This window comes from Sceloporus occidentalis, unplaced genomic scaffold (genome assembly GCF_023333645.1).
Source record: "Sceloporus occidentalis isolate IW3139 unplaced genomic scaffold, rSceOcc1.0.p SCAF_76, whole genome shotgun sequence".
NCBI lineage: Eukaryota > Metazoa > Chordata > Lepidosauria > Squamata > Phrynosomatidae > Sceloporus > Sceloporus occidentalis.
Genome location: NW_028317056.1, coordinates 4,701,108 through 4,726,915, shown reverse-complemented (window position 1 = coordinate 4,726,915; position 25,808 = coordinate 4,701,108). Strand labels below are relative to the sequence as shown.

General features: G+C 46.5%; 2 protein-coding genes across 2 annotated transcripts; both read left to right on the top strand.

Moving 5' to 3' along the window:
• Positions 1 to 1,162: 1,162 nt before the first annotated feature.
• SLX4 (SLX4 structure-specific endonuclease subunit) lies at positions 1,163 to 12,420 on the top strand. The gene is made up of 15 exons (XM_089494948.1): positions 1,163 to 1,472; positions 2,509 to 2,646; positions 2,925 to 3,099; positions 3,285 to 3,488; positions 4,171 to 4,367; positions 4,650 to 4,960; positions 5,233 to 5,467; positions 5,547 to 5,629; positions 6,339 to 6,485; positions 6,837 to 7,006; positions 7,087 to 7,979; positions 8,680 to 9,759; positions 9,893 to 9,995; positions 10,657 to 10,983; positions 12,093 to 12,420. Exons 1-15 carry the CDS (start codon positions 1,163 to 1,165, stop codon positions 12,418 to 12,420), a joined length of 4,701 nt encoding a protein of 1,566 aa, XP_089351074.1.
• Positions 12,421 to 14,854: 2,434 nt separating this feature from the next.
• On the top strand, positions 14,855 to 25,708 carry LOC149285848 (NLR family CARD domain-containing protein 3-like). Its single transcript, XM_089494947.1, has 17 exons — positions 14,855 to 14,861; positions 14,953 to 15,213; positions 15,477 to 17,148; positions 17,544 to 17,630; positions 17,742 to 17,825; positions 17,911 to 17,994; positions 18,495 to 18,578; positions 19,191 to 19,274; positions 19,760 to 19,843; positions 20,067 to 20,150; positions 22,606 to 22,689; positions 23,240 to 23,323; positions 23,852 to 23,935; positions 24,411 to 24,494; positions 24,741 to 24,824; positions 25,089 to 25,172; positions 25,618 to 25,708. The coding sequence occupies exons 1-17, from the start codon at positions 14,855 to 14,857 to the stop codon at positions 25,706 to 25,708; spliced, it is 3,126 nt and encodes a 1,041-aa protein (XP_089351073.1).
• The last annotated feature ends 100 nt before the right edge of the window (positions 25,709 to 25,808 follow it).

The following is a 25,808-nucleotide window of genomic DNA, read 5'->3' as shown; positions in this document are numbered from 1 at the left end:
TTTATATGTGGATCTGAGACCCCCGACAACACATTTTAAGGCCAGTAGCCGCACTAAGGAAAAAACGTTTCTGATAACACTGTTTTAGTGGAGTTGAAAGCGATCATGTGATGAGAATGTACAGTTTAGTGGTCAGCGGATTCTGGGGTAGAATGTAAAGAGTGGCCTTGATTGAATGGCTACCCAGCTGGCGTTCTAGCCGAGGGGTTAGGGCCCTAATAACCCAGCAGAAGCAGTGGCACTGAAGATTAAAAAACCCTTTATGATAATAAATCGTCTGTTTATAGCATTTATTACAGCTGCCCTACAACCTACATGCTACTTGTTATGTCCTGTCTGCCCATTGTACAGCGCTACGGAATTTGATGGCGCTATATAAAACAATAAATAATAATCTCGCGCCAGGCGTTACGGGCAAATCACCCACAGACAATAGTGGATATTTCCAGCTAAGATTTGTCCTTTTAGGGTCCAAGTGATAAATGTGCTGTATCGTCCTGTTAGTGATGTCGTCGTTGAGCGAGAATGGATGTGGTGCGGTGCGCGCTCCTTACGCGATCTTACGGGCAAATCGAACCATTTAACCGCCACGTCCTACGCTAAGCGTAGGGCACTCTGCCACCCTGTGGCCATAGGCTGTAATTGCATCTATTAGGCTTTCATTGCTTTGTTCCAAAGCCATTGTGTGTTTATGCAAACTTTGAATGAACGTTACACACATGATACCTATTAGAACATGTGATAACCGTAACGTTAACCCCCGCCTTTTCCACCTGATGTTAACACCATGTCTGCGAACCAAGGGGGTGACATACATTACACCGCCGTGGACCATGCTTATTATTATTTATTGTCCTATATAGCGCCATCATATTCCGCAGCGTTGTGCTCATATGTCCTGAATAATAAACAAGTGGTTTAGTTCGGGGGGCTTTCTAGATGTACCCTGTAGTGATGCGCACATTTTTTCATCTTGGTGGCTTTGTGTTTGAAGTTTTTTTGAAGTGTAAATTAATTTTACCGGATTTCTTCCCAGATTCTCATCTCTTGGAAACGGCTGCTTCTGTCTGGTGATGGAGAGGTGACGTAAGAGCCTGGTCTGCCCTGTCTTCTGCCCCTGAAGTCGTATCTCTCCGGCCCGACCTCCAGCAAACATTCAGCAATGGTTGATTCAGACGATGAGTTTACAGAACTTTGTTCCAAGCTCCTGAAACGAGTGAAGAAGAACAAACCTGAGGAGCCCCAGGAGATCCCTAAACCCAGCGCCGTAACCAAAAACAGACTGAAAAAGACCAAATCATCCGTTGCCAGGAAGCAGTCCGGGAATGGGGGCAGAAAGAGAGCAGACCAGGGCATTGAACCAGGAGGGAATCTTCAGAAGGCCAGCGAGAAGCCATGGGAGAGCAGCAGCAGCAGCAGCAATACAGAACCACAGACCAATGTGGGCCTTCCAAACGGCAACGCTCAACAAAGTATGAAGTCACTGGTTTTAGGTTTTATGGGGCAAGACAAACCTTGGGTTCGGTCATGTCACTAGGGGGTTCATCAAGCAGGATATGGATATAACTGTTTACATCAGTCATTATATTAAGGGGGAATATCTCTCAACTTGGACACAAAATCAAGTTCTGTATCCAGTAATAACCCCCAGTGCTGTATCCAGTAATAACCCCCGGCGCTGTATACAGTAATATAACCCCCCAGTGCTGTATACAGTAATAACCCCCGGCACTGTATACAGTAATATAACCCCCCAGCACTGTATACAGTAATATAACCCCCCCAGTGCTGTATACAGCAATATAACCCCCAGCACTGTATACAGTAATAACCCCTGGCGCTGTATACAGTAATATAACCCCCCAGTGCTGTATACAGTAATATAACCCCAGCGCTGTATACAGTAATATAACCCCCGGGACTGTATACAGTAATAACCCCCGGCGCTGTATACAGTAATATAACCCCCAGCGCTGTATACAGTAATATAACCCCCAGCGCTGTATACAGTAATATAACTCCAGCGCTGTATACAGTAATGTCGGTCGGCATTAACAAAAACCTGGTTTTATCAAATTTTGCTCCAATAAACTCCCTTTATCTGCAGACCTGGAGATTATTTGTAGTCGTGATATTTTGGGTGACTTTCCCAGCTTGAACGCCACACTGAGCTGATTCTCTATGGCAATTATATCTTCATTAGAAGTCTCTTCCTGCATGGACTTTCAGTAGTCAGAGTGGTAGGGCTAGGTGATTAAGAGTGAACCATTCTATTGTTTCCCACAGGCAGTATGATAAGGAGTTGGGGGGGGGGGGGTTGTCTAGTAGATCGGGGTCCGATAACTGGGCAAGAACTCATACAAATGGCTGATATGCAGCTGTCTTTTGCATTACATTATGCAAAAAAAGATCTTTTAAAGGTAAAGTAAAACAGTGTAATTTGCTGTAAACATGTTTTAGAGACGATAAAGTAACACGTTTTTTTTTTGTTTTTTCTTTAATTTTCAGGCGGCGATGGCTCAGAAACGGTCAGATCCCAGGAGATGCTGAGTGTAAAACATCTGGTTCTGGAGAGGATGCAGCAGTTCAAGAGAGCAGGTCCAGCTCGCATGAAGCTATGTTCTACAGAGGACGATGGCACTGAGTGTGAGTGACCGCGTGTACCAGACTCCATGTGACACATGCAGATGCGTGGAAGCTGCGCTATGCTTTACTAATTACCCCAAAAACACGCGACATATATATATTTTTATATAATCTGTTTCCTGGCTTTGGTCAGTAGTGCCTGATATCTGTACATACACGCATTCACACAGTGCGTTCACTTTTTGCAGATGAATCCACGTTACACCTTTTTTTTTATTGATATAATTCGGAGTGTCTCCCATCTGATTTCACTCGCGCGATACTCTATCCCCCTATAGCGCTACCATCAGTAGCGGAGGCTTTGCAAGACGACAGTGCTCTAAACACTGCTCTGCCGATGGATCTCAGGGGTCGGCAGCGTTCCTTGGAAGACGAGGGGCTTTTCTTCTGCCAGCTGTGCCAGAAAGACTTGACAGCCTTGAATGGTGCCCTGCGGGAGCAGCACGTCAACAGGTCAGCAGACTGGGAGTTTTAAAAAAATAGCTGTTTTAATTTCGGCAGCCTTTGTAGTTTACTTTTAATTTTCTGTGGCTTTTCCACTAGTGTTTATTTCTGGTGGGCATCGTTTTGTAATAATGATATTGTAATTAAAGCGAATATTGTCATGCAGCTTCTTCTCGATTCGTACATCTGCACAGGTGCCTGGACCACGATGAGAGTGTGAGCAAAGTGGCAGAGCCTCCTTCCGTTCCCAGCTGCCCCCTGTGTGGCAAATCCTTCAACACAGAGAAAAGTCGGGCATCTCACCTAAAGCGATGCGCTGCCAAGCTGGATGTACCGGCGCATGCGCTGCTTCAGGCCGTCCAGAGGCAAGCAGCGGAGACCACAGAGGCAACAACACGGTGGGTATGGCCACACTTTTCACACTCAGGCATTATCGATACATCAAAAAATAAATCAGAGTTAAGTAGAGCAAACGTTTGCTGTTTAACCCCTTAAGGACAATGGATTGTTTTTAAACCCATTAAAAACAATGCATTGTGAGCTCGTACATGTACGGACTTTGTCATGAAGGTGCCCACTGTGGAAATGCCACAGCTTTTGTCTCGCAAGCTGTGTCTTTGGGCAGTGCTGCTGCCATCTGCTGGTGAAATGTGGCTCTTCGCAGATAATGTTAAAGGGACACTCCAGCCATCAGATGCGCTTTAATGCATATGAGAGTTTCATGGTCCCTGTAAATTTTCATGCTGTTCCCCTCATACACGTTTCCTCCTTACCTCTCAACTCTTGGCCATGCGCGGGATGCCTTCGGTTGAACAAATCTCCCTGCAGCCTCTACCCCGCTGAATTCCCCTTTGTTTTGTTTTTAAATAATGCACATGAAAATACTCGCAGAGAATTAGGGTTACCTTAATATGCATTCCTCTTTAGTAGGAGTGTCAGGGACCCTAAACTGTCCCTTTACATTATGGACATCCTTTTTTTATTTTAATGGCCATGCTGGAGCACTGAATGTATCGCATAACCTGTCGCAGCTTGCTTTCTAACCAAGCTTTTTATGTATACCTTTGTGATTCTGTGCAGTGTGACCCAGGCCAAGCGGAAAGCAGGATCCAAGCAGAAGGGACCCCCAAAAAAGAGGCGAGCGGCCCAGCCGGGTTCAGAGGTGGAGGATTTGCTTGTTGCCATGGCTCTCTCGAGGTCTATGCAGGAGGACACGGCAGTGCCAAGCAATAACAGGGCTCCGAGGGCCACGTGGCCCACGGAGAATGCAGTGCCAGGTACAGTGCCCCGCACGTAATACATCATAGGCAGAAAACAACCAGATAAGCCGGGGGTCTCTGGGTACAGAGGGACGCCCCAAGTAACAGCAGGTAATAAATAACACCAGATGATACTCCATAGATTATATGGCTAAGGTTAGTGGGCTCTGTCCTGTGGTTGCAGAATTGCAGGTTTTGTTCAGATCGGGGGTAACGTTCACACCTTATTTTCAGGCCAAATCATTTGGGAAGCCTCTGCTAGGAGGGCTATCATTTTATGGTTTTTTTTGTGTGTTTTAGTGAAAAAGGCCCATCGGAAAAAGAAGGACAGACCTGCTCCCCTCCTGCTGGTTCAGGATCCGCAGGCTCCTCTGCAGAGGCTTCATGAGAGGATGTCTTTGCTTTTAAGCGAGGAGTCTAAGTTTATCAACTGCATCAAACTACCTCCAAGTCGATTCTGGGACTTGCAGGAGACTCGGAAAGCAGCGTGGAGCTGGCCCTGGCAGGACGAGAAGCTGTGGGAGATCAGCAACATGGTGGAGAACATCGATCCTCAACACTACTATACCAGGGAGCTCAACCCCCCTATAACACCATGGAGACCACCTCTGGTAAGTAGCTTTCTTCCGTATGGAGGCCAAGAGAACATATACAATGCATGTGAACTTCACGTCCCTACCTGCCCATAGACCCTACTTGTAATACTGTGACATTGACATTGAGTATGGAGCAGACATAATCAGATCCCATATTTCCAGTTGTAATTAGGTTGTAACATTGTGATCTGGGAGAGCTTTAGACTGGATAGATAACCCTCCCCTCCAAACCCGGAGTTTGGCTTTTATTGTATAAAATCACATGAAGATCTTTTATCTACTCACAGAAATTGCTCAACTCACAGCCACGCACAGCGATGCCCACCCAGCCTGCAGGGACCCCACCTTGTGCCATCCACACTGGTAAGGAGCAGTCTGATGAGACCCCCTGCACGGAAGGACAACACATGTCCAGCAGCCAGAAAGACAGACAAGCTTTACTTGACCTGGCGGAGCTTGCGGGAGAAGGCATGACGTTTACTCAGTGGAACTTAGGAGCTGGCCTTGTTACAAACAGGACAGGTAATCTCTCAGTAAACCAAAATTGGTGTTTTCCCTTGTCTTGCCATATAAATCAGAGTCATTTTTTTTTTTTTTACAGGAAGAGAATCCACCGACGAAATCACATCGAGTGGGTTTGTCCCGTCTCAGGAAGAAGAGCCTAGTAGTCACCCGCCGTCCACTGTAAGCACAAATCAATTTCTTGTCTTTATTGACTTGGATACGCGAGTCCCCATAACGACACTTCGCCAGATCCAGAGCTGAATGGATGCGACGTGTTATGGTGATCTGGCTCGGTGTAGTTCTTGATTGAAACAGATACTCCTCCATGACATTTACCAATTTTCCCCTTTATATATAGGCATTTTTGTACAGACAATGACTGTCAAATACTTGATGCCATAATCTATGGAATATTCTACTTCTGAAATAGCACATTTTGTTAAGGATTAAACCAAATCAAACGTTTCGTAACATGATAAATAATGATTCATGGAACGTTTAGAACACGTCCATTCTTTCTGATCAGTGACTGTTTAATTGGGGGAGACTATCATGAAAAATACTTCCACAATGTGTGAATGCTGCAGGTACAGATCACTTTCATTACCCGTAGAGCTGTCTTGTGTCCGTTTCCCATAAAAGCTCTGCCCTTTGGTGCTGCCTCATTATATCCCTAACTCAGCCGAGTTTAGAAGTCGTTTGCCGATGCATCAGGATCGACACAGAATTTAAAGGATTAAAACAGACGGGAAAATGTATGACAGACAACGCTCTACTATGTTCCAAAAGCTTACACCAATGTCGTTATATCACTTTTGTTTTGTGACAACTTCATTATTATATAATTGTGTGTGTGCCTTTGCTTAGATATCCTTGTGTGTGTTTTCAGGCCCCGCAGGTTGCCTTAGCAGCGGATTTTGCTCAGATGGTGAATAACCCTCACCTAAGCGATGCTCAGTTGCAGACTGACTGCGGGGAGGTGCTGAATGTGCACATGTTCGTGTTGTACGCTCGCTGTCCTCTGCTCGTGGAAGCGGTAAGACGTGACATGACACCATCTGCCTGCATAACCTAACTGCCACAGTGCCGATCACTGCTATCCCTTATAAATAACCAAATCCCAATAACCAGTACGGTACTTACCACAACCCCCTTCTACCATTCCTGGTCCAAGTGATTGTTTCAACTCTTTCTTGTTGCCCAACATTTGCTAAATGTACCTTTTAATGACTATGCGACGTACTGGGATTCCTTTACTCTTAACCATCTGTCAATTTAAAGTACGCCTTCCCTGGCAATCCCCGAACTCACAATTTTAATGCCCTCAGGCTTAACCTTGCCGTTGAATCAAAAAGTGCTTTTTTTTTGTATATGTTCTGCAATCTAGGTATACTCTGAAGGATTCTGGGTAGATGAAGCCAGCACGGGCCGTGTGCGGCGTCTTCTCCTGAACGATGTGTCCGCTGAAGCCGCCGTCTCTTTTCTGCGCTTCTTGTATTCTGGCTGTACCGCCATCCCTACCCGCTGCCTCGCACACGTATGTGAACTGGCACGCAGGTAGGCCCTCTCCCAAATCTCTCCGTCGCACTCCCTTCTTGCTGTTTGCTCCTCTGTGCTGAACCTGTCTTCTTGTGCAGGTTCGGGGTGAATATTCTTATAGACGCCTGTGATCGCCTTGTTAATGAAAACCACAGTGCTAAGCCCCAGGCTGCTACAGACGAAGATGAGGATGATGGGGGAGCTCGAGCCGAAACATTCCAGGAGCTTTTAAAGTCCATGTGGATTGATGAGGAAGAAGTACTAGCTGAGCTGGAGGACGAAGGATTAGAGGAAGGCAAGGTGGACAATGAAGGTGTAGGAGAAGGGGAGCTTGAAGAGATCTATGAGTTTGCAGCCACTCAGCGCAAAGGGAAAGAAGAACAGGACACGGAGAACAGTAGTAGTGGGGAGACTGAGAGCAGACCGCGGGGCCTAGAGTCTGAAGACAGTCCTGTAGAAAAGGAAGAACTGATTACTAAAGATGATAGCCCCCTCTGTACTGCCTGGGACTCGCAGGTCTCTGTGCATACTACCCCACTTCCACTTACACCATCTACTGACCAGGTGGTGGTGGTGAAGAAGAACGTTCCTCTACAGAAATCTCCTGCCTACCTTACCAATGGCAACATGGAATCTTCTCCTAAACTTGGCCCATTAGCTTCCCCTGTAAACTCGTCAATTAAGTCATTCCCTGGCCCACAGGCTTCTCAACCGCCCAATGCAAGCTTCCCAGCATCCTCTGTTTCCCGTCAACTCTTCAATGAATCTACCCCACCAAGGCAACTTACTTCCCCCGGGGGACGTCCAAATGCTTTTTCAGCTGTCTCGGTGAAGCTGAGCAAATCAGAAGACGCCAAGAAGCACCTGTGTATCCAGCACAGCCCTTTGCAGTTTGATGACAGCTATGAGCGCATGTTTTCAGACACCTGTGGAGAATACATGGAGCCTTCTGGAATATCTGCAACAGGGGGCTGCTCAGCTTCATCTCCCAGTGGAGAACAAAGGCGACAACTCAAAAAAAAAAGCTGCGTCCTCCACTCTTCCCCCTCTTCCTCAGATTGGAACTTCTCCTGACTCCCCACTTTACAGCCTACCGTCTCTCGCATCTCCTCCCAAATCGCAGCCTCTCAGCATTTCATCTGTAACACCTCCACCCAAATCCCTGCCCTGCAGCTTACCCTCTTTAACGTCTCCAACCAACTCGCAGCCTCGCAGCTTACCCTCTTTAACTTCTCCAACCAACTCGCAGCCTCGCAGCTTACCCTCTTTAACTTCTCCACCCAAATCCCTGCCCTGCAGCTTACCCTCTTTAACCTCTCCAACCAACTCGCAGCCTCGCAGCTTACCCTCTTTAACCTCTCCAACCAACTCGCAGCCTCGCAGCTTACCCTCTTTAACCTCTCCAACCAACTCGCAGCCTCGCAGCTTACCCTCTTTAACTTCTCCAACCAACTCTCAACCTTGCAATTTACCATCACCATCATCTCCATCCTGCTCACAACCTCTTAGCCTATCCTCTCTAGCATCTCCACTGAAATCACCCTTACGTCACTTGCCAACTTTGGCATCGCCGACCAACTCCCGGCCTTGCAGCTTAACCTCGCTCGCTTCTCCACCTAAATCCCAGACGCGGAACCTTCCATTGGCAGGTTCTCCGACTAACTCTCAGCCTTGCAGTCTGCCCTCTTCAGGTCCTTCACCCATATCCCAGAGGTGCAGCCAACCTTCTTTAGAATCTCCACCTAAGCCTCGGCCTCATTGCCGGATTACTCCAAACCATGGTCCTTCTTGGCAAACCACTTCCTCTCCATGCGCTGCTACGCAGGATCCAGAAGTTATTCTGATCCTGTCATCCGATGATGAGTCCGAGCCTAGCGTGAAAGCTGCAGACAATCCTAAGAGCGGAGAAGACAGCGAACGTAATGTGTCTGGGGGCATTAGAGAATCCCCCATTAACCTCGGAGCAAGGAGGAGCAGTGAAGGTTTTGGCCACTTAGAAACGAGCAGTTGCACTGAGACATCGTGGTTAGTACCTGCTACACCTTTACCAAACGCAGCAATGTCGCTGACATCTCAAGTACAGACCTCTCGTCTGCAGCTACCATCGGAAAGCACGTCTGTCTGTATCCCGGCTGCTCCTCACGAGAACTCTGTGTCTCCAGCAAAAGTAAACTTTCTTTTGTCTTTTGCTCAACCAACACCAGAGTCCTCCCGTGACCCGATGCCCTCCAGCCGATCCGCCGCAGGCCAACAGAAAACCCCAGAATTTCACAGCAGTTTTGTTAGAAATGGTTCTCGTGGCCCTTCTTCTCTCCCAGCGTCCCCGGCTAACAGCAGCGTGTTTGAAGTTGGGGACAGCGAGGATGAGGCTCCCCTGTCAAAGACACAGCCAGAAACCAGCAGCCATAGTTTCTACATAGACTACGAGCCTCCTATTCACATGGAGGAAGAGTTATGGTTCAACGGAGAGGAAACACCCAAAAGGCCCGATTCCTTCCCAGAGCCCGGTAGCCCTTCTCCGATGAAGACTGCGGCGATAAAGAGCCCAGAAATTGGGAATAACGATAGTTCCGTAAGTAGAAGTCCAGAGTCCGTCACCCACGGAGAAACCCATCGCTCCCCTGACTTGCAAAGCAGCCGGCAGAGCTTCCTGAACTCCCAGCTGTGGGATGAATGGGAAGAAGACGAGAGGGACGATCTTCCTGCTGTATTACCTTTGGCTCAACGGCTGAACAAGGTCCCGGACAAAGAGAAGGAACTGAGGACTCCAGGTATGTAACATATTTACCAGATAACAATAAATGTCTCAGTTGTAGTTATTTAAGACCGAAGTAAAGCTCTTTTAGAGAGTCTTGGTAGAAATAACCTCCCCATGTAACAGTTTCAAGCATTGTTTCTTCTCAGTTAGCATTGTGCGCAGGAGAGAGTTGGCACCGAAGGTCCCCATCACCCCGTTACCACAATATTCGGATATGGACACCCCAATTCTAAAGAAGGAGTTGAGCAGGTGAGTACTAAAAATATCTCATGGAGTACAAGGACTGGGGGTGGATTTTTGCTCTTGGGGACATTATTAAGGAGCTAAATTTCACCTATATTTAATAGATTAAATGATGTGTATTATATGGATTTATCACCAGTGGGTGGCAGTGATATACATTATCTCTGCGCTCACAATTTACTGGGTGGCAGCAAGGAATGCAAATTAGCCCCAAAAGAACTATGAATTTGGACTTCAGCGCTGGTAACCTGTTTTTTTCTTGGTAAATGGACGTCTTCCTCTCTTACAAGTTCCCCTTGTGCAAAATCCAAACTCATGGAGCTTCTAGGAGCTGTAAAGGAGACAGGGTTATAACTGGAGGTGTTTACATGGGTTCTTCCTACTGTTCATGGCCGTGTTTAATGTGATCTTACATGTGAAACATGCTTAAAAAAAAGGGGGATTTTGATGCACTTTATATATTTTTTTAAACATTTTACTGTATTAGTATGTTTCCTGCATGTTCTAACGAGGTGCATTACTCAGTAACGCATATATATATATATGTGTGTATTTATGGTGTGTGGTTACGTGATATATATATATGTGCGCACCTTGACGGTTATGCCGCTTCTTCACGTTCTGGAGAGAGTATTTTTCCCCATGGTATAATCTCCCCGTTTCTTAGGTTCGGGGTACGAGCTCTCCCCAAGAAGCAGATGGTGCTGAAGCTGAAAGAGATCTTCCGTTACACACACCAGGTGATGAGCTCAGACTCCGAAGATGAGGTTCCTTCTCAGCGCCGTCGGCAAGATCATGGCGGATCATCGCAGGCTCCGAGGTACCCCGCCGGCACTAAAGGCCAGACAAGCCCCCAGGCTCCAAGGCGTAAGAAGCTTGCAACTGTGTGCGGCGCCAAGGAAGCGGCCTCCGGAGAAGAACGGCCGCTGACTGCATCGCAGGAGTCCACCTCGTCCTCCGCGGCTGCGAGCGACACCTCCTCCTTATCCCAGAGGTAATGCCAAAAACTCATAGAACGCAACCGCATAACAGTTTTTATGGGCAGTATGGAGAGACCTCGTGCGTCTCTCTCTCAGAAATCATGAGAAGAAACAACAGATATCAGATCTCCAAACTTTATAGTTCATACTTGACCTGTGCTAGCATTTGCAGGATCCTCCTTTATCCAACTTCCGTTCCAATCCATGTTATTTATGTAGAAAACGATGACGGGACTGTGTAATAAAACGTCGTCATGCCGCTGAATCTTTTTATAGGAGACGACTCCATTGTATGGACTTTGAGAACTACGCAGGCACGAAAAGTGTCATGCAGAGCAGCTGGAGGAGGTAGAGAGAAGACGAGCACGATAGAACAGGTCAAAATAGTACGACATTTTATAGAGAAGAATTTTCAGTCGCATTCGTTTCAGATTCAGAAATTAGCCAAATTGGCAAATTCTTTTATTTTGGGTTGCTTTGTGTCATAAGGCAGGAGACGGGTGCAGCAGGTAACCTAGAAATTAAATTATACACAATGTATAGAACATTAATAATGTCTCACCGCTAAACCACGCCAAACCAGAGCAGCAGATACTCGCAAGTAACAAATTAAATCATCTGTATAGATTTTATTTTCCAAAATAACTATTTCATCAACATTAGAGTGTTTTTTTATTGGGTATACGTACCTATAAGGTACTTTGCGTTTCCTGTTATTCTTCCCGTTTTTATTTTACTTCCCACCTCGTTCGTATTTGTATATTAGCCGGACGTGATCCGGCCCCCGCAATCAGATCCCACGCATATAGGGAACGGATAATGGCGTGATGGCCAAGGGCGTGAGGTCGCTCAGTATAAATTCAGGTTCAGCCATAAAGAAGTAGATCTCACCGTATCGACAGCAGGGCTGCAGTCTGACAGGCAGCAGGGGCTGCTCATCGTTTCATGGACCCATCGCCTGGTGGCCTAATGTGATGGCGGCGGACACATACAGAATGTACAGCGTGTAATATGTTGTAGAGGACATCGTCTCGTGTTACACTTCCACATATTGGCTAATGAGACTCTGCCGTATAAAGGGATTCTTTTCTTGTCATAACCTGCCTCTTCCTTCTCTCCGCAGCTCCGCCAGCAATGAGTTCGAGACAGCGTTTGCTGACGAAGAAGATGACGAGCCAATAGCCGCTTCGCAGGAGGCCGGCCGCCAAGCCACCACCACCGAGGCCGTCAGGCGCTTCATAGGAGAGCGTCCCGATTTATACAAGCGGATCTTACTCTACCAGCCCCTGGAGTTGGGAGCCGTCCAAGCGGAACTCAAGCAAAGCGGGATCAAGATGGCGGCAGGGAAGCTGCTGGACTTCCTGGACGCTCATTGTGTCACCTTTACCACGGCCGCCGCGCGCAAGGAAAAGAAGAGCCGGGGTCGAAGGAAGGGGACGAAGAGAAACTGAGCTGTGTTCTGGTCAAAAAAAAAAAAAAAGGCATGATTGATGATTTAGTATGTTGGAAATACCCCCGTATTATTATGTATGAGACTATCGGGGTGAAAAAAATGTATGGATTTTTAAATTATCAAATGTTTTACGTGTTATGAATTTTATATGTAATAAAATAACTAATATGTTAACAGTCTGCGTCAGACGCCCGATTCTTTGCCCGTTAAACGTGTTTGATGGAAGCTGCCGGACCATCAGTTGAATTATACCGGGGTACTCTGACACCACCCAGATGCCTGCTATACGTTAGGCTAGCTTGTGGTGAAGGTTGATGGGAGTTGCTGTCACTTGGAAAGCCGCTGGGTGAGAGAGATGATGTTGCTCACATTTATGGTCCCAGACAGAATGTGTATTTAGCCTCGTATATGTATAAAAAGTGGCCTCGTCGGCATAATGCTTCCATCGCATTGGTTACTATGACGACAAGACAGCATTTGAGGCTTTGCATCAGAATCGCCGTATAAAAAAACGCGTTTTTCTTTTTTACATGTATTTTTTTATTGAAAATATAATGCAATTTACAGAAAAAAAAATTGAGAAATTAGACAATAGTAACTTAACCCCTTGGGGTAACGGGTTGTCCTTAAACCCATTAATCACAATGCATTGTGAGCCCGTACATGCGTGGGCTTTGTCGTGAAGGGGTTAAATTGTTCTGTGCGAAAATAACCAAAAAAAGCCTGAGGTTGTGGCCTCCGATAATGGAGGCCGTAGTGTTTTTTTCTGTAGTAGTGAGAAAGCCGGGGCAGATGTTTGCTCCACGGCAGCCGCGATACAAAGTGGAATAAGTCAAAGAGCTGCCGCTTTCTCACATCAGGAGCCGGGGAGCTGCAAGAGGCGCACAGCATCCGCCGGCTGCCTGTGAATGATGAGATTCCGGCAGCTAAAGACGCGTTAATGCGCAGATCACGTATATGATGAAGCTGCCGCGCGTTCCCACAGTACGGCTCGGCTGCTCTCCCTCAGTAACAGGTTGTGTGGTTTTGCTACTTCCTGAATGGGACCTCTGAGTCCTGTGAAAGAAATAAATATATGATACTGCATAGGGGGCAACGTACAGAACAATACTTTTTATTTATATATATCACTGTATCTCGGGCCTGATTTCTGGGGACAAATGGTTGAGGGTCACTTGGATTTACGCCGCCGCTCGGCGGTGCACCAGGTTACCTCTCTGGCAGGTAGTTCAGCTCGATGAGATGTGAAAGTCACGGGACTGCTGCCTGCGATATAACATATGGTTGCAGAAAACGTATACCGGTATATATATATGTATATATGTCAGTCTGCAGTCACATAGCGGATGACGTCCCTTTAACTACCTGCTAGGTATACGCGCTCGACGTTTCTGTTTTTCGGAGGTTATGAGCAGACGGGGAGGTGGCAGGAAGCCTCGGTCGGGTGAAACCAAGAGCAGGAAGAGGTTAGACGGTGCAAAGACTGAGTGGACCAGAAGAGACGAGCGAGATGGGAAGAGAAAGCTAGAAACACGGGGGGTGGCAGGGTTGGAGCAAATGGACAGGGGAGAGGTTGGGTGGAAGATTCCTGATAAGGTTAATAGAGCAGAGAGCAGCCATGTCAGGGGCAATGGGACAGAAGACAACCAAAATAAGTGAGACGAGAGTAGAGTAAAGAGTAGAGGAACGGGTGGTGAGAGCAAAAATAAAAGAAAAAAGAAATCATTGAGATGGAGCCCTAGAAGAGACGGAGAGGTAAGATGTAAGAAATGACTAATAAGGAACCACTGACTGTAACCTGTGACATCCCACCCCACCCCTCATACCAGCCACTGCCTTTATCTCTTCTTTCCTTTTCTGCCCGTCAGTCGCCCCCCTGCTTCAATCATTTCTTCTGCGTTCTCTCCTGGTTTCCCCTTTTTGTTGTTACTCTTCCTCCCCATCTTCTGTCTGCATTCCTTCTCTCTCCAGTATTTTTCCTCTTGCTTCCGCCTTTCTCATTTGCCGTCTTCTACTTTCTCCTCTCTTTGAACTTTTCTTCCGCTTTCCTCTATCCTGCAGTGTTTTTCTCCCTAGATTCTCCATTATTTTCTCTCTCAATTTCCTCCTCTTTTGTTCATCCTCATTCTCCCCTTCTTTTGCTCCTTTCATAAGCGTTTTTCTATGCTCCCCTCGTGTTCCCGAACACCACCCATTCTGCTTGGTCTGCATAGATCCCGTATGCTGTAAGGCACGATAAAAACTTGATATTTAAGTTGTAGTAGTTACTGGATCCACACTGTCAAACTTCACTGATTAAACACAGAGCTTGATTAGGGAATAGAGGGGGCACCTGAGACCTACAGGAGATCGGAGGAATGCTGCCGCTGACCAAAGCACGGACTCTGACTTAGCTGGGACAAAGTAAACCGCTGGAATTCCGAAACAATGACATGGAAGGTATGTGGCCGGCCCGGTGGCCGAGACATTTGTCCGGGAAAGAGGGTGGAGCGAGGCGCCTGTTTGCATTCCGGTTGTTTTCTTTCCGCAGGCCTGTGGATACTCCGGTACAGGAGGCAACTGGCTTCTTGTGCCTGTCAGGTATCTTTGGACGAGATCGTTCTGAGACTTCAGGAACAACAGGCGCTGACCGAGGAAGAGACCCGGCGGCTGCAGGAGTTCACGTCGATGCCAGCGCGTGCCGATGCCCTCGTGGATACGTTGGCGAAGAAGGGAAAGAGCTACCTGCAGACCCTACAGAACTGCATAGAAAATAGTCATTCCTTCCTGTACCTGCGCATGCGGCACTATGGTGAGTGGCTTGGTTTTTGAAGGCCTTCTGTGGTTTTCCTTTAAATAAAGTGAATTCGGTGTGAAACGCGTTAAGCAGATTTTCTGTTCTTGCTGCTGGTATGTTTTCTTTTGTACTATTTATCTTCTTTTTTGCCGTATATTTTTGAACTTTTGACGGATCCAAATAAAGGAATTATTAGTTATTAGTTATGCGTTACTTCTTTATCCTCATGGAGGGCCGGCGTTTCACCTTTTCACGGCTAATTGTAGTGTTCTCTACAGACCCGCTGGTCCTGACGCATTTGGAGAAGGTGGATACCAAGGACCAGCACATGCCATTGACCCAGCTTGACTCCCTGCTGATGGTGGAAGGTCTCACCGATGCCCAGCTTCAGGAACATGACTTCATCCAGCTGGAGTTAGGAGAGACGGGACGGGGAACCCCAAGGAAATTGTCTCTGGAGAAACTGCTGATGCCCCTCTCGCTGGTTACTCTGCCCCCTCGCATTACTCTTACCCTGGGGGTAGCAGGAGCTGGTAAAAGCACCCTGGTCAGATTGTTTGTGGAGAGATGGATTCGGGGAGAAGTTTGCCCCAACATCACATGCGTGATGGCTGTGAACCTCTGGGAACTGAACATCTATGACCGTCTCTCTGTGGAGCGATTGGTACGTCTCGCCTGCCCGCGTTTTTCCGCACCACCCACCGGGTCTCTTCTTATTTTGGATGGCCTGGATGGGTTGCGGAATCCTTTGGATTTCTCGGAATCTATAGCATGTACTGACTCTAAGAAAGAGCTCCCTCCGGAATGTATAATAACCAATATCCTACGTGGGAATCTTTTGCCAGAAACCTCTGTTTGGGTAACGTCGAGGCCAGGGGCCGCGGCCTGTATTCCGGGGGGGCTCGTGGACCGGATGACAGAGATCCCTGGGCTTGGGACCGGAGATATTGCAACGTTTTTGAGACACCTCCTACCAGGGAGCAATGGCTTAGCCCAGCGTGTCTGGGATCACCTGCAATCTCACCGCTCGTTACTGACATTGTGCTCCGTGCCCGGTTTATGCCACTTAATGGGGACCTCTCTAGGATATATGCTACTTACTCAGGACTCCCCATATCTGCCGGGAACATTGTCCGCTATCTACTCATGGTATCTGAAGGCTCAGCTAAGTGACAGAGACGGCTCAGAACAACTTGGAAGTGTGCGGAGGATGGTGGGCAGTTTAGGAAGACTGGCCTTCAATGGCCTGGTCAGGAGACAGTCGGTTTTTTACGAGTCTGATCTGAAGTTTTGTGGGATCGAGACATCGTTGACTCCCGGCGGCATCGCTTCCCGGCTACTGGTGTCCCAGAGCTCCCCTTCCTGCGTCTCCTACTGCTTCTCACACCGCTCATTGCAGGACTTTCTGGCCGCCATACATTACCACTCAGCTGCCAAGCGAGCCATATTTGACCTCTTTTCCGATGGAGCGATGTCCTGGCCCAAACTGGGCTTCATGAGCCATTATAAAAGCGTTGTTCAGCGAGCTCTGCAGGCAGACGGTTTGCAGTTAGCCATCTTCCTGCGCTTTCTCTCCGGCCTCCTTTCTCCTCGGGTATTGAGGGACTTGTCCGGATGCCTCCCTGGTAAGGAGGAACCAGGTGGGTATCAGGGTCCAGCGGTGGAATACTTGCACAGCATCTTGTGCGCAGGAAAAGCTGTTTCCTCTGGAGCTGTGAACTTAGTGTATTGCCTCCAAGAGATGGGCAACACAGAACTGACGAGCAGGGTGGAGGAGGCGCTCAACAATGGGACACTCGGGGGGAAGATGAACATGCTGGGGTGCTGTGCTCTGGCGTTCCTTCTGCGAACATCAAAAAGCTGTGCCCAGGAGATCAACCTTTCCCAATGCCTGACCTACAGCCTGGTGCAGATCCTCTTGCCCCAGTTGCAGTATTGCACCAACATCAGGTAAAGAAAGCAGCTGTCCGGCCATGGTACGATTACATACAATCCTTCGACAAGATCATATTGAGTAGCACACGTTATCGCCTAAAAGATTAATAATTGCAAAAACACATTTGCCAGAAGGCGGGCGGGCGATGCAGAGTTTGTGGGAGTTTTGCTAATCCCTTTAAGTGGCCGAGAGGACCTCCCTGATCTGCTGTTACTGCAGGACTAAGGATGGACGTAGACATCTAGTAGAACAGAAATTCAACAAAGTTCTAGAACAGCCTTTAATATGTTCATTGCATTTTTTTTTGCACTTCTAACCTCGTGGGTTAAGTGCAGTAACATTGCACATGAAATTCAAATGACAGAAATACTCACTTTATTGTAAATAACTGTCTCCTCATCTGACCTAGAATGGAAAATAATAATTTCAAAGACGATGTGATGGAACTCCTAGCCAGTGTTCTCCACAACAAAGACTGTGCCATCCAAAAACTCAGGTGACTACAAAGATATCTATCTATCCATCCATCCATCTATCCATCCATCCATCTATCCATCTATCCATCCATCCATCCATCTAATGTTTCTCCTAAATACTCTCCCGTCAGCCTGGCCGAAAACCGTCTCTTTAACCGTGGTGTGAAGGCCCTCAGCAGAGCTCTGATGGTGAATCGCACTCTTTCTTCACTCGAGTAAGTCATGCCATTGATTGCGTCATTTATATTGTTCTTTTATGGATCTCAACCAATAATGAACCCCTTTCATGTCTCGCCGCAGCCTTCACGGGAATTGTATTGGCCCCAGCGGGGCCAGAGCTCTGGCAGAATGTCTGATGAACAATCAGGTGTTGGTCAACCTCAAGTTAGTATATTTCGATTTGCCCTTCATGTAGAAAAGTCACCAGGCTTTATGGGGTGAATATCTCTTATTACGGTACATTTGATTCTTTGTTTCTACAGACACGCTCCATGGAATGACATGAAAACCATAATAGCTTTCACTCCCATGGTGTCTCTGTTGAGTTCTGTCTGTTGGGTTTCTCGAGTTCTGTCCGCTTGGTCTTCACTGAGATCTCACGTCTTGCTGTTTATTTGTATTTCTCTGTTTCCTAAATGTCTCAGTTCAAGGTCTTTCTGTCCTCGTCCCTCCAACCCACTTGTTGGGCTGACACGCCGGAGCTCTTTGATGTTGGGATGTAGACTCCACGGAATGATATTAGAACTAGGAAGGTTTTACACCTTCATGGATCTTGGCCATTGTCTCTCTTACTTCAATGCCTGTCCAGGCCTGCCGCCTTTACTGTCTCACCTCCTTCTCAGTCTCTTCCTTTCCAATGCCCCTCACATCTGTCTCGTTTGCAGTCTGCAGAACAATCAGATTAAGTCTGAGGGAGCCCAATATCTCTCTGAGTCTCTGTTGGTGAATCGGAAGCTGAAGGCCCTAAAGTGAGTATCGGTCTCCTATTGTGCTTGGTCGCATTGTTCAGGTATCAGATATGGGTTCCGTTCAGCACATAGTCCGTGTGATTGGTGGATTCTCCTTTTGATACCGGCACAGTCCGTATTCCATGCGGAGTCAGGCAATGATATTCCTCTTTTATTCCCTTGTCTATTTCCTGGCAGCATACAGAAGAATAAAATTAAGGCAGACGGCTCGGAGAGTCTAGCATTTTGCCTAAAACAGAACCAAGTTCTACAAGAGCTGTGGTGAGCATCCGACGTTATGTTTGATGATCCAGGGTCTGGCTGCAAACAACGGGGTGGAAATTCATGTCTAATAATGGTTAGACTGAAAGGTCCAGCAACCTTCTCTGACTTTTTACTTGAAGACCATTGACAAGACCGCAGAGATATATCGACGAGAGTCGATGTGCAGTCCCACAGCCTCCTTGTTCATCATCTTATCAATTCTCTTATGCATTTAATGCTTCCCAAACATCCCAAACATGTTCATTAGTTTCCTAGCCCGACTCCACGCAAACCTGTGTAACGTGCACTCTCCTCGCCTGCCAGCACTCACAGGCTCCTCACTCACTAATGTCCCTTTCTTTGCTGCAGGTTATCCGGTAACACTATAGGGGACAAAGGGGCAGCAGCTCTGGCCGAGGCCCTCACAGAAAACTCGAGCTTGAGGATCCTTGAGTAAGTCTGTCCTCACAGAACCATGACAGGTTTACAGATGGTCTGCTGAAGACGGGGTAAAGGGGAGGTCATGGGAATAATGTCCTGCAAGATAGGGGGCAGAAGATAAACTCATAAAGATGGCCCTACTGTGGTGGACAGAAGCTCCTTGCCAGTTCTCCCATGGTAGGAAGTTCCTCTTTGCTGGTCATCTCTTGGTGAGTATTGGCTCTCTACCAGTTTGCTCGTGATGGGCAGCAGCTCTCTGCCAGTCCGTCCATGGTGGGCAGCAGCTCTCTGCCAGTCTGTCCGTGATGGGCAGCAGCTCTCTGCCAGTCCGTCCGTGGTGGGCAGCAGCTCTCTGCCAGTCCGTCCGTGGTGTGCAATGGCTCGCTTGTTAGTTGTTGTCTGCGAGTCCTTTAGTAAATACAGGTTCCATGCAGGACTAGTTTGGCTTGGTAGGTCTCCTGTTTCTTTTAAGTATCTAAAAACATTTCTATATTCAGTTTGCAGAGCAATTCAATCAGCAACTGTGGCCTGAGTCGTCTGACCGATGGCCTGAGCCACAACCACAGCCTGAGGCACCTCAAGTGAGTGATTAGCAGAAAAGATGCAAACTTTTTGTAATTGCTCCATCTTGTAAAATGTTTCCTAAACCCCTGATTTTCCGTAAGCGACTTAAAGAAACCCTTACAATAGTAAATGATTTACGCCACATAAATAACTTCTTTTACCGGGTGCCATTTTTAAGACAATGCACATTTTTTTACGCAGTAATGCATTAGTTTCCTCCTCTTAATTTTTCTCCTCCAGCCTTCGGGAAAATTCCATCAGTATTGAAGGTTCCCTGGCCCTGGCAGAATCTCTTAAAAGAAACTGCACCCTGACACACTTGGAGTGAGTAGACATCCATGGAGACCACCAGGACCCAACTTACATCATTGTAGATGCATATTATATATCTTTTTTTATTATTATTATTATTATTATTATTATTATTATTGTTAAATATTTTATGATTATTATTATTATATATTTTATTATTATTATTATTTTTTATTTATATAGCGACAACAGTTTACGCAGCGCTTAATACAATACATATATACAAGGGGTCTGACAAGACGAATATTGACAGACTAAGACAAACCGATACATTAGGTAGAGAGAGCCCGGCTCGCCAGCTTACAATCTTGAGGGAAATAGTAAATTTACCATGTGAAGCATTCTCATTGGTAGCCTGATGGATCATCTAGACAAAGACAGGTAGCTCATTCCAGAGAATAGTCATCCAACTTTACAATTCCTATAACCAGGGGAGGGCTGGCAGCCTAAGGCCTGGGGGGCAAGTCTAGTCAACTGGCCCGTTGCACCATCAAAGCGGCTGCGAGCGACATTGAAAGCGGCCGTCGTGCGGCAGTCACTCCACCAGCGCCTAATGAAATTAAAGTGGCCGGCGTGCACGCACCGCATGCCTCAGCTCTTCATCCCACCACTTTTAAGACGTGGGAAGAGGAGCTGAGGCATGGCCATTGGGTCTGACAGCCGCATGATGCAGGGGGGTACCGAGAGTATTTGGCACCTGTGGCAGACCCTGTATGTGGCACCCCCCCCCACACACACACTTTAAAACTGCATAGTTTCTATGGTTAGGCAAACATTGACAGGGGTACAGCATATTTGTTATCATTATATGCTTAGGGATTATGCGGTACCACCGTCAATGTGTGCCTATACATTGAGCCAGACACTGACAACCCCTATCACTATATACTAAGCCAAACATTGATGTGGTGTAGGCTTACCACTTTAGTGACTGGCATAGTATATAGTAGGGATGCAACGAAATGAAAATTCTGGACTGAAACTAAAAATTCAGCATTCACTTGGCCAAAACTGAAAAAAAAAACAAAAAAAAACTTTAAAATACTTTATTAAAAGTAACACCAAAATTAGACAAAAAAATCAACAACAATATTAACATATATATATATATATATATACACACACACATATATATAACAACAATCACAATCCTATCATGCCCAGGTTCTAGCATGTGCTGGCTGACTTAGCATGATAGGAGTGTGATTGCTGTTTGCAATTATATATATATATATATTAATACTGTCATTGAATTATTCTGTCCAATAAAAGTGTTAACACACCGAAGTTGGACCAAAAAATAATTTATAACAGCAATCACACTCCTATCATGCCTAGGCAGCCACTACATGCTGGAATCTGGGCATGAAAGGAATGTGATTACGGACTCCCTGTGCCAAGCTATCCCCCAACACTTACACATCCATGCTATCTGAAACCCTCATTCACAAACATTCAGCATAACACCCATCACTCTCACACACTTACATTCAGCATAACACCCATAACTCTCACACACTTACATTCAGCATAACACCCATCACTCTCACACACTTACATTCAGCATAACACCCATCACTCTCACACACTTACATTCAGCATAACACCCATAACTCTCACACACTTACATTCAGCATAACACCCATCACTCTCACACACTTACATTCAGCATAACACCCATCACTCTCACACACTTACATTCAGCATAACACCCATAACTCTCACACACTTACATTCAGCATAACACCCATCACTCTCACACACTTACATTCAGCATAACACCCATCACTCTCACACACTTACTAATCCACTCTTTCCTACCTTTTCTTCTTTCACTCTCACTTTTCCTCCTCCTCCTCTTCTTCTTCTTCCTGTCCTTCCGGTGCACTGAGCGCGGAAGACGGTGGGCGTGGCTTCAATGTTGTGCCGCGCGCATCGTTTCTGAAGGCGTGCCGGCATGGTGGCACCCCTCAGATGAGCGGCAGCCGGGGCGGACCGCCCCCCTCCCCCCCACGCCAGGTACGCATGACGGCCGCATTCAATCCTGCTCGCGGCCGCTTAGTTTTTAACTTTGCGGCCGCAGCCGCATTGAATGCTCGTCTGTCCGGCCCACCGGCCCGGATTTAGGGCGGCCTGGGGGGCAATTGCCCCCCTGCCCCCCGGCCCAGTCCGCCCCTGCCTATAACTATAGAAAGTATTGAAATCCCAGCTTTTGGTTATTAACATAAAATGCTGCAATCATCGTGACCTCAGATAACGTTGTGTTTATTTCCAAGTTTGTTTCAACAGAACAAGACGTCACTTTATAAAACGTTCGGCTCTTCAGAATGAATAAATGTGCGTTTTGTTACTGTGAAGGTTACAGCGATGTTACAGAAATACGGACTTTACACACAATTTATTGAGAATGTACCTGTTGGTGACAGACGCTGATATATGTAACAAAGATTGTTGATCTCCCCCACAGTCTGACTGCGAACCTTTTGCACGATGAGGGGGTTGAAGCTCTTGCAGGAACCTTAATGGATAATCGGAGCCTGGAGTCCCTACAGTGAGTCCTCGCACACACATGCTTTTTCTGAGTACGGTTCATTCCGTGATCAGGCTTTCTTAAAATGTCGTTCCTACATCCAAGTAAAACGTGGCTCATTCAGGTAAACCAATAAGAGCTCCAGTGGCAGATGAGAGTTAATGTTGATAAATGCAAAGTTACGCATTTTGTAAAAAAATTATTGTAGACAATGAATTCAGCGAAAGGGATCAATGTCAGGCAGCTGCTGTCAAGGCTGGTCAGATGTTGGCATGTAGGAAAAAGGGGGTATTAGCTCAGTGATACAGGGGCAATACCAGACACTCTCCGATGACCCATTCGTTAATAGCACTGTACAAAGAACAAGACCTCATCGATTGAGCCAAGGAAAGGAATTTTTACCTAAAGCAGCGAAAAGGGTTCTTAACAGTAAGAGCAGTAAAGATGTGGAATTCACCAGCTGCAGACGTTGTGCTATCATCAGAATGAATTGATTTTAAAAATGGAATTGCATGTAAAAAATGGCCACACATGTCCAGAGGCTTCTCATCAGTCTCATGTCTCTTTTCAGTCTCCAGTGGAACTTCTTGCGGGTCCGATCCGCTCGCTCTCTGGCTGGCGCTCTGCGGACCAACCGCTCCTTGCGTTATTTAGAGTAAGTAATTTATGGAATATGAAATTATTTGCTGCGGCACAGAAGACGGAGTCTTTAGTTCAAGTTGACTAAAGACTCAACCTTCTCTTGGACCAATAAGTATTATCTTGGATTATTTCAGATTATGTCCTGGTATAAAAATGAAAAATAAGTTCTATATGTTTAAATTGTTGACTTTTAAGATATCAATCACCCATTTGAACATCTTGTGTCTTGTCTAATATTTAGAAAGAAATTGTTAAAAAGTGAACTTTTTGAAACAACAAGAAGACTTTTGAAGGCTACACAAACAGACCTTTCATGCTTAACATATGAAATTAGATATTACTTAATAGTGTTTAAAATTTCATCAACTGGAGGAAAATGGGAAGGTTACATTAAAAAAGGAAGACTTACACATCGTGACCAAATTTCTAGCAAATGTATAGACGGGGTATATATATATGTGTGTGTGTGTGATGTATGTATAGAGAGAGAGATCTCTTGATTGACTGTCAGGCACATGGGTCATATAACTCTCTGTATTAGTTTGCAGGAGAATGCCCTTGGAGATGAAGGCGCAGCGGCTCTTTCTAACGCCCTGCGAGAGAACCCCACGCTCTCTGCTCTCTAGTAAGTGTTGGTTCACGCGATGTGTTTCTGCGGCGTGTGGTGAAGCCGGTCTGATGATCAAACCCGGGAACTCGGGGTTTGACCTGAAGTTTTCCCTGGGTCTCCAGGCTGGTTTCTTCCTTTCCATGGGAGAGGAGCAGTGGTGGGTCATGCCCATTACCTACTCCGTTTCAAAGCACGCAGCTAAATCTTTGTGAAACCGAAGGATCCCAGAACAGCTGCCCTTAAGGCGAAATTTTTGATTTGATATTCGGGGACCTGGTGGGGTACAGTAAGAGTTAAGAGGGGCATATTTCTTGTTCTCCCTTAAGAGATAAAATTTGGGGCTGTCTATGGGACCCAGTGACTGTAATTATGCCCCTGTCATTACACATGACCTACCTGAATATCCCAGAATTCTGGGCCATTTCGCCAGTTACTTATAATAAATAGCATTTGATTATATACGTTCCTGCACTGTGCTTTTTTTATTCAGTCTGCAGGGCACAGGCATCGGACCAAGCGGGGCCCATTCTCTGTCCGAGGCGCTGATGGTGAACAAAGGCTTGACGACCCTTGAGTAAGTCCCGGCTTAGAACTTCACATTAACCAACAGAGAGTCAAAACTACGAGTAAACACTGAGTAGATTGGTGAATAAACCCCAGCAATTCTTGATGTTAGTTAAGAAAGTCCGGTAGGCTTGCAGCTGCCCTAGGGCAGGCTCTCCCACCTCCACCAACCAACCTGCCCTGGAATCTGTTATGTTAATGTCATAAATAATTAACAAAAGCTCCTGTTAAACTGAAGCGTATTCCCTCCTTACAGCTTGCGCGGAAACAACATAGGCTTGCGGGGAGCCAAAGCTATAGCCGGGGCCTTAAGAGTTAACAGCAGCCTCCAGACTCTCAAGTACGTATATCTGCTGACTATAGGGAAGGGGTGACTTCACACAATGGCGGACACGGGTTTGCTGGAAATGCCTCCAGCCCTGTGTGTGCTCCTGGCACTGATCGTCTTAAAGGGGCCGCTGTCTTAGCCCTACATGAAGCGGTGCTGAAAGGTGCTAAAATCAGACCCCTGATATCCTAACCCCTTCCTAAAGTGTGTGTGAGTGCGGACGAGCGGACGAGGAATCGGCTGGAAATATAACCTGCTGTCATTTCCATTTTTCAGCCTGCAGGAGAACTCCATAGGTCTGGATGGAGCTATTTGCCTCGCTAACGCCATGTCCGGCAACCGCTCCCTGACCTGTATCAGGTACTGATCCGCGTGTTACTGTGAACGGATGTATTTTACAAAAACAGATAAAGAACAAGTGTGTTTGTCATTTAAATTATAACCTTCCTTCTTATTCAAACATATTGACCCCTATTGGCCCCGGCTGGACTGGCTGCTTGTCTACTAAATTGGGCTGCAAGCTTTTTTTTTGTCCAATATAACCACCCACTTACATAAGGTGGTTCTGGGGCAGGTGCTCCTTCTCCCAATAGATATCTCAGCTCCATGTTACATTACCCCAGATAATAAGTAGCTTATACATAGATTTACAATTTGATGCACATATGCATGGCATTAAAATCTGTTTACTTATATTATGCTTGGGTTCGGACTGCTGCTCCCCCACATCAGTCTTAACAAAGGGTCATTATTTTTTTTTTAATTTTTCAGAATTTTTAGGTAGTAGAATGAATGTCTCTTTCAGTTTGCAGGGAAATAATATCGGTCAGTCTGGAGCCAAGGTGATCTCAGATACCATCAGAAGCGAAGCCCCGCACTGCAAAGTTGAAATATAAGGGATAAATACACCCTTATCTAAAGAACTATCCCGGAACTGGTGGGACAAACCGGAAGAGAAAAAGTGGGTGAAAAATGGAGGGGCCCTAACTAAATCAA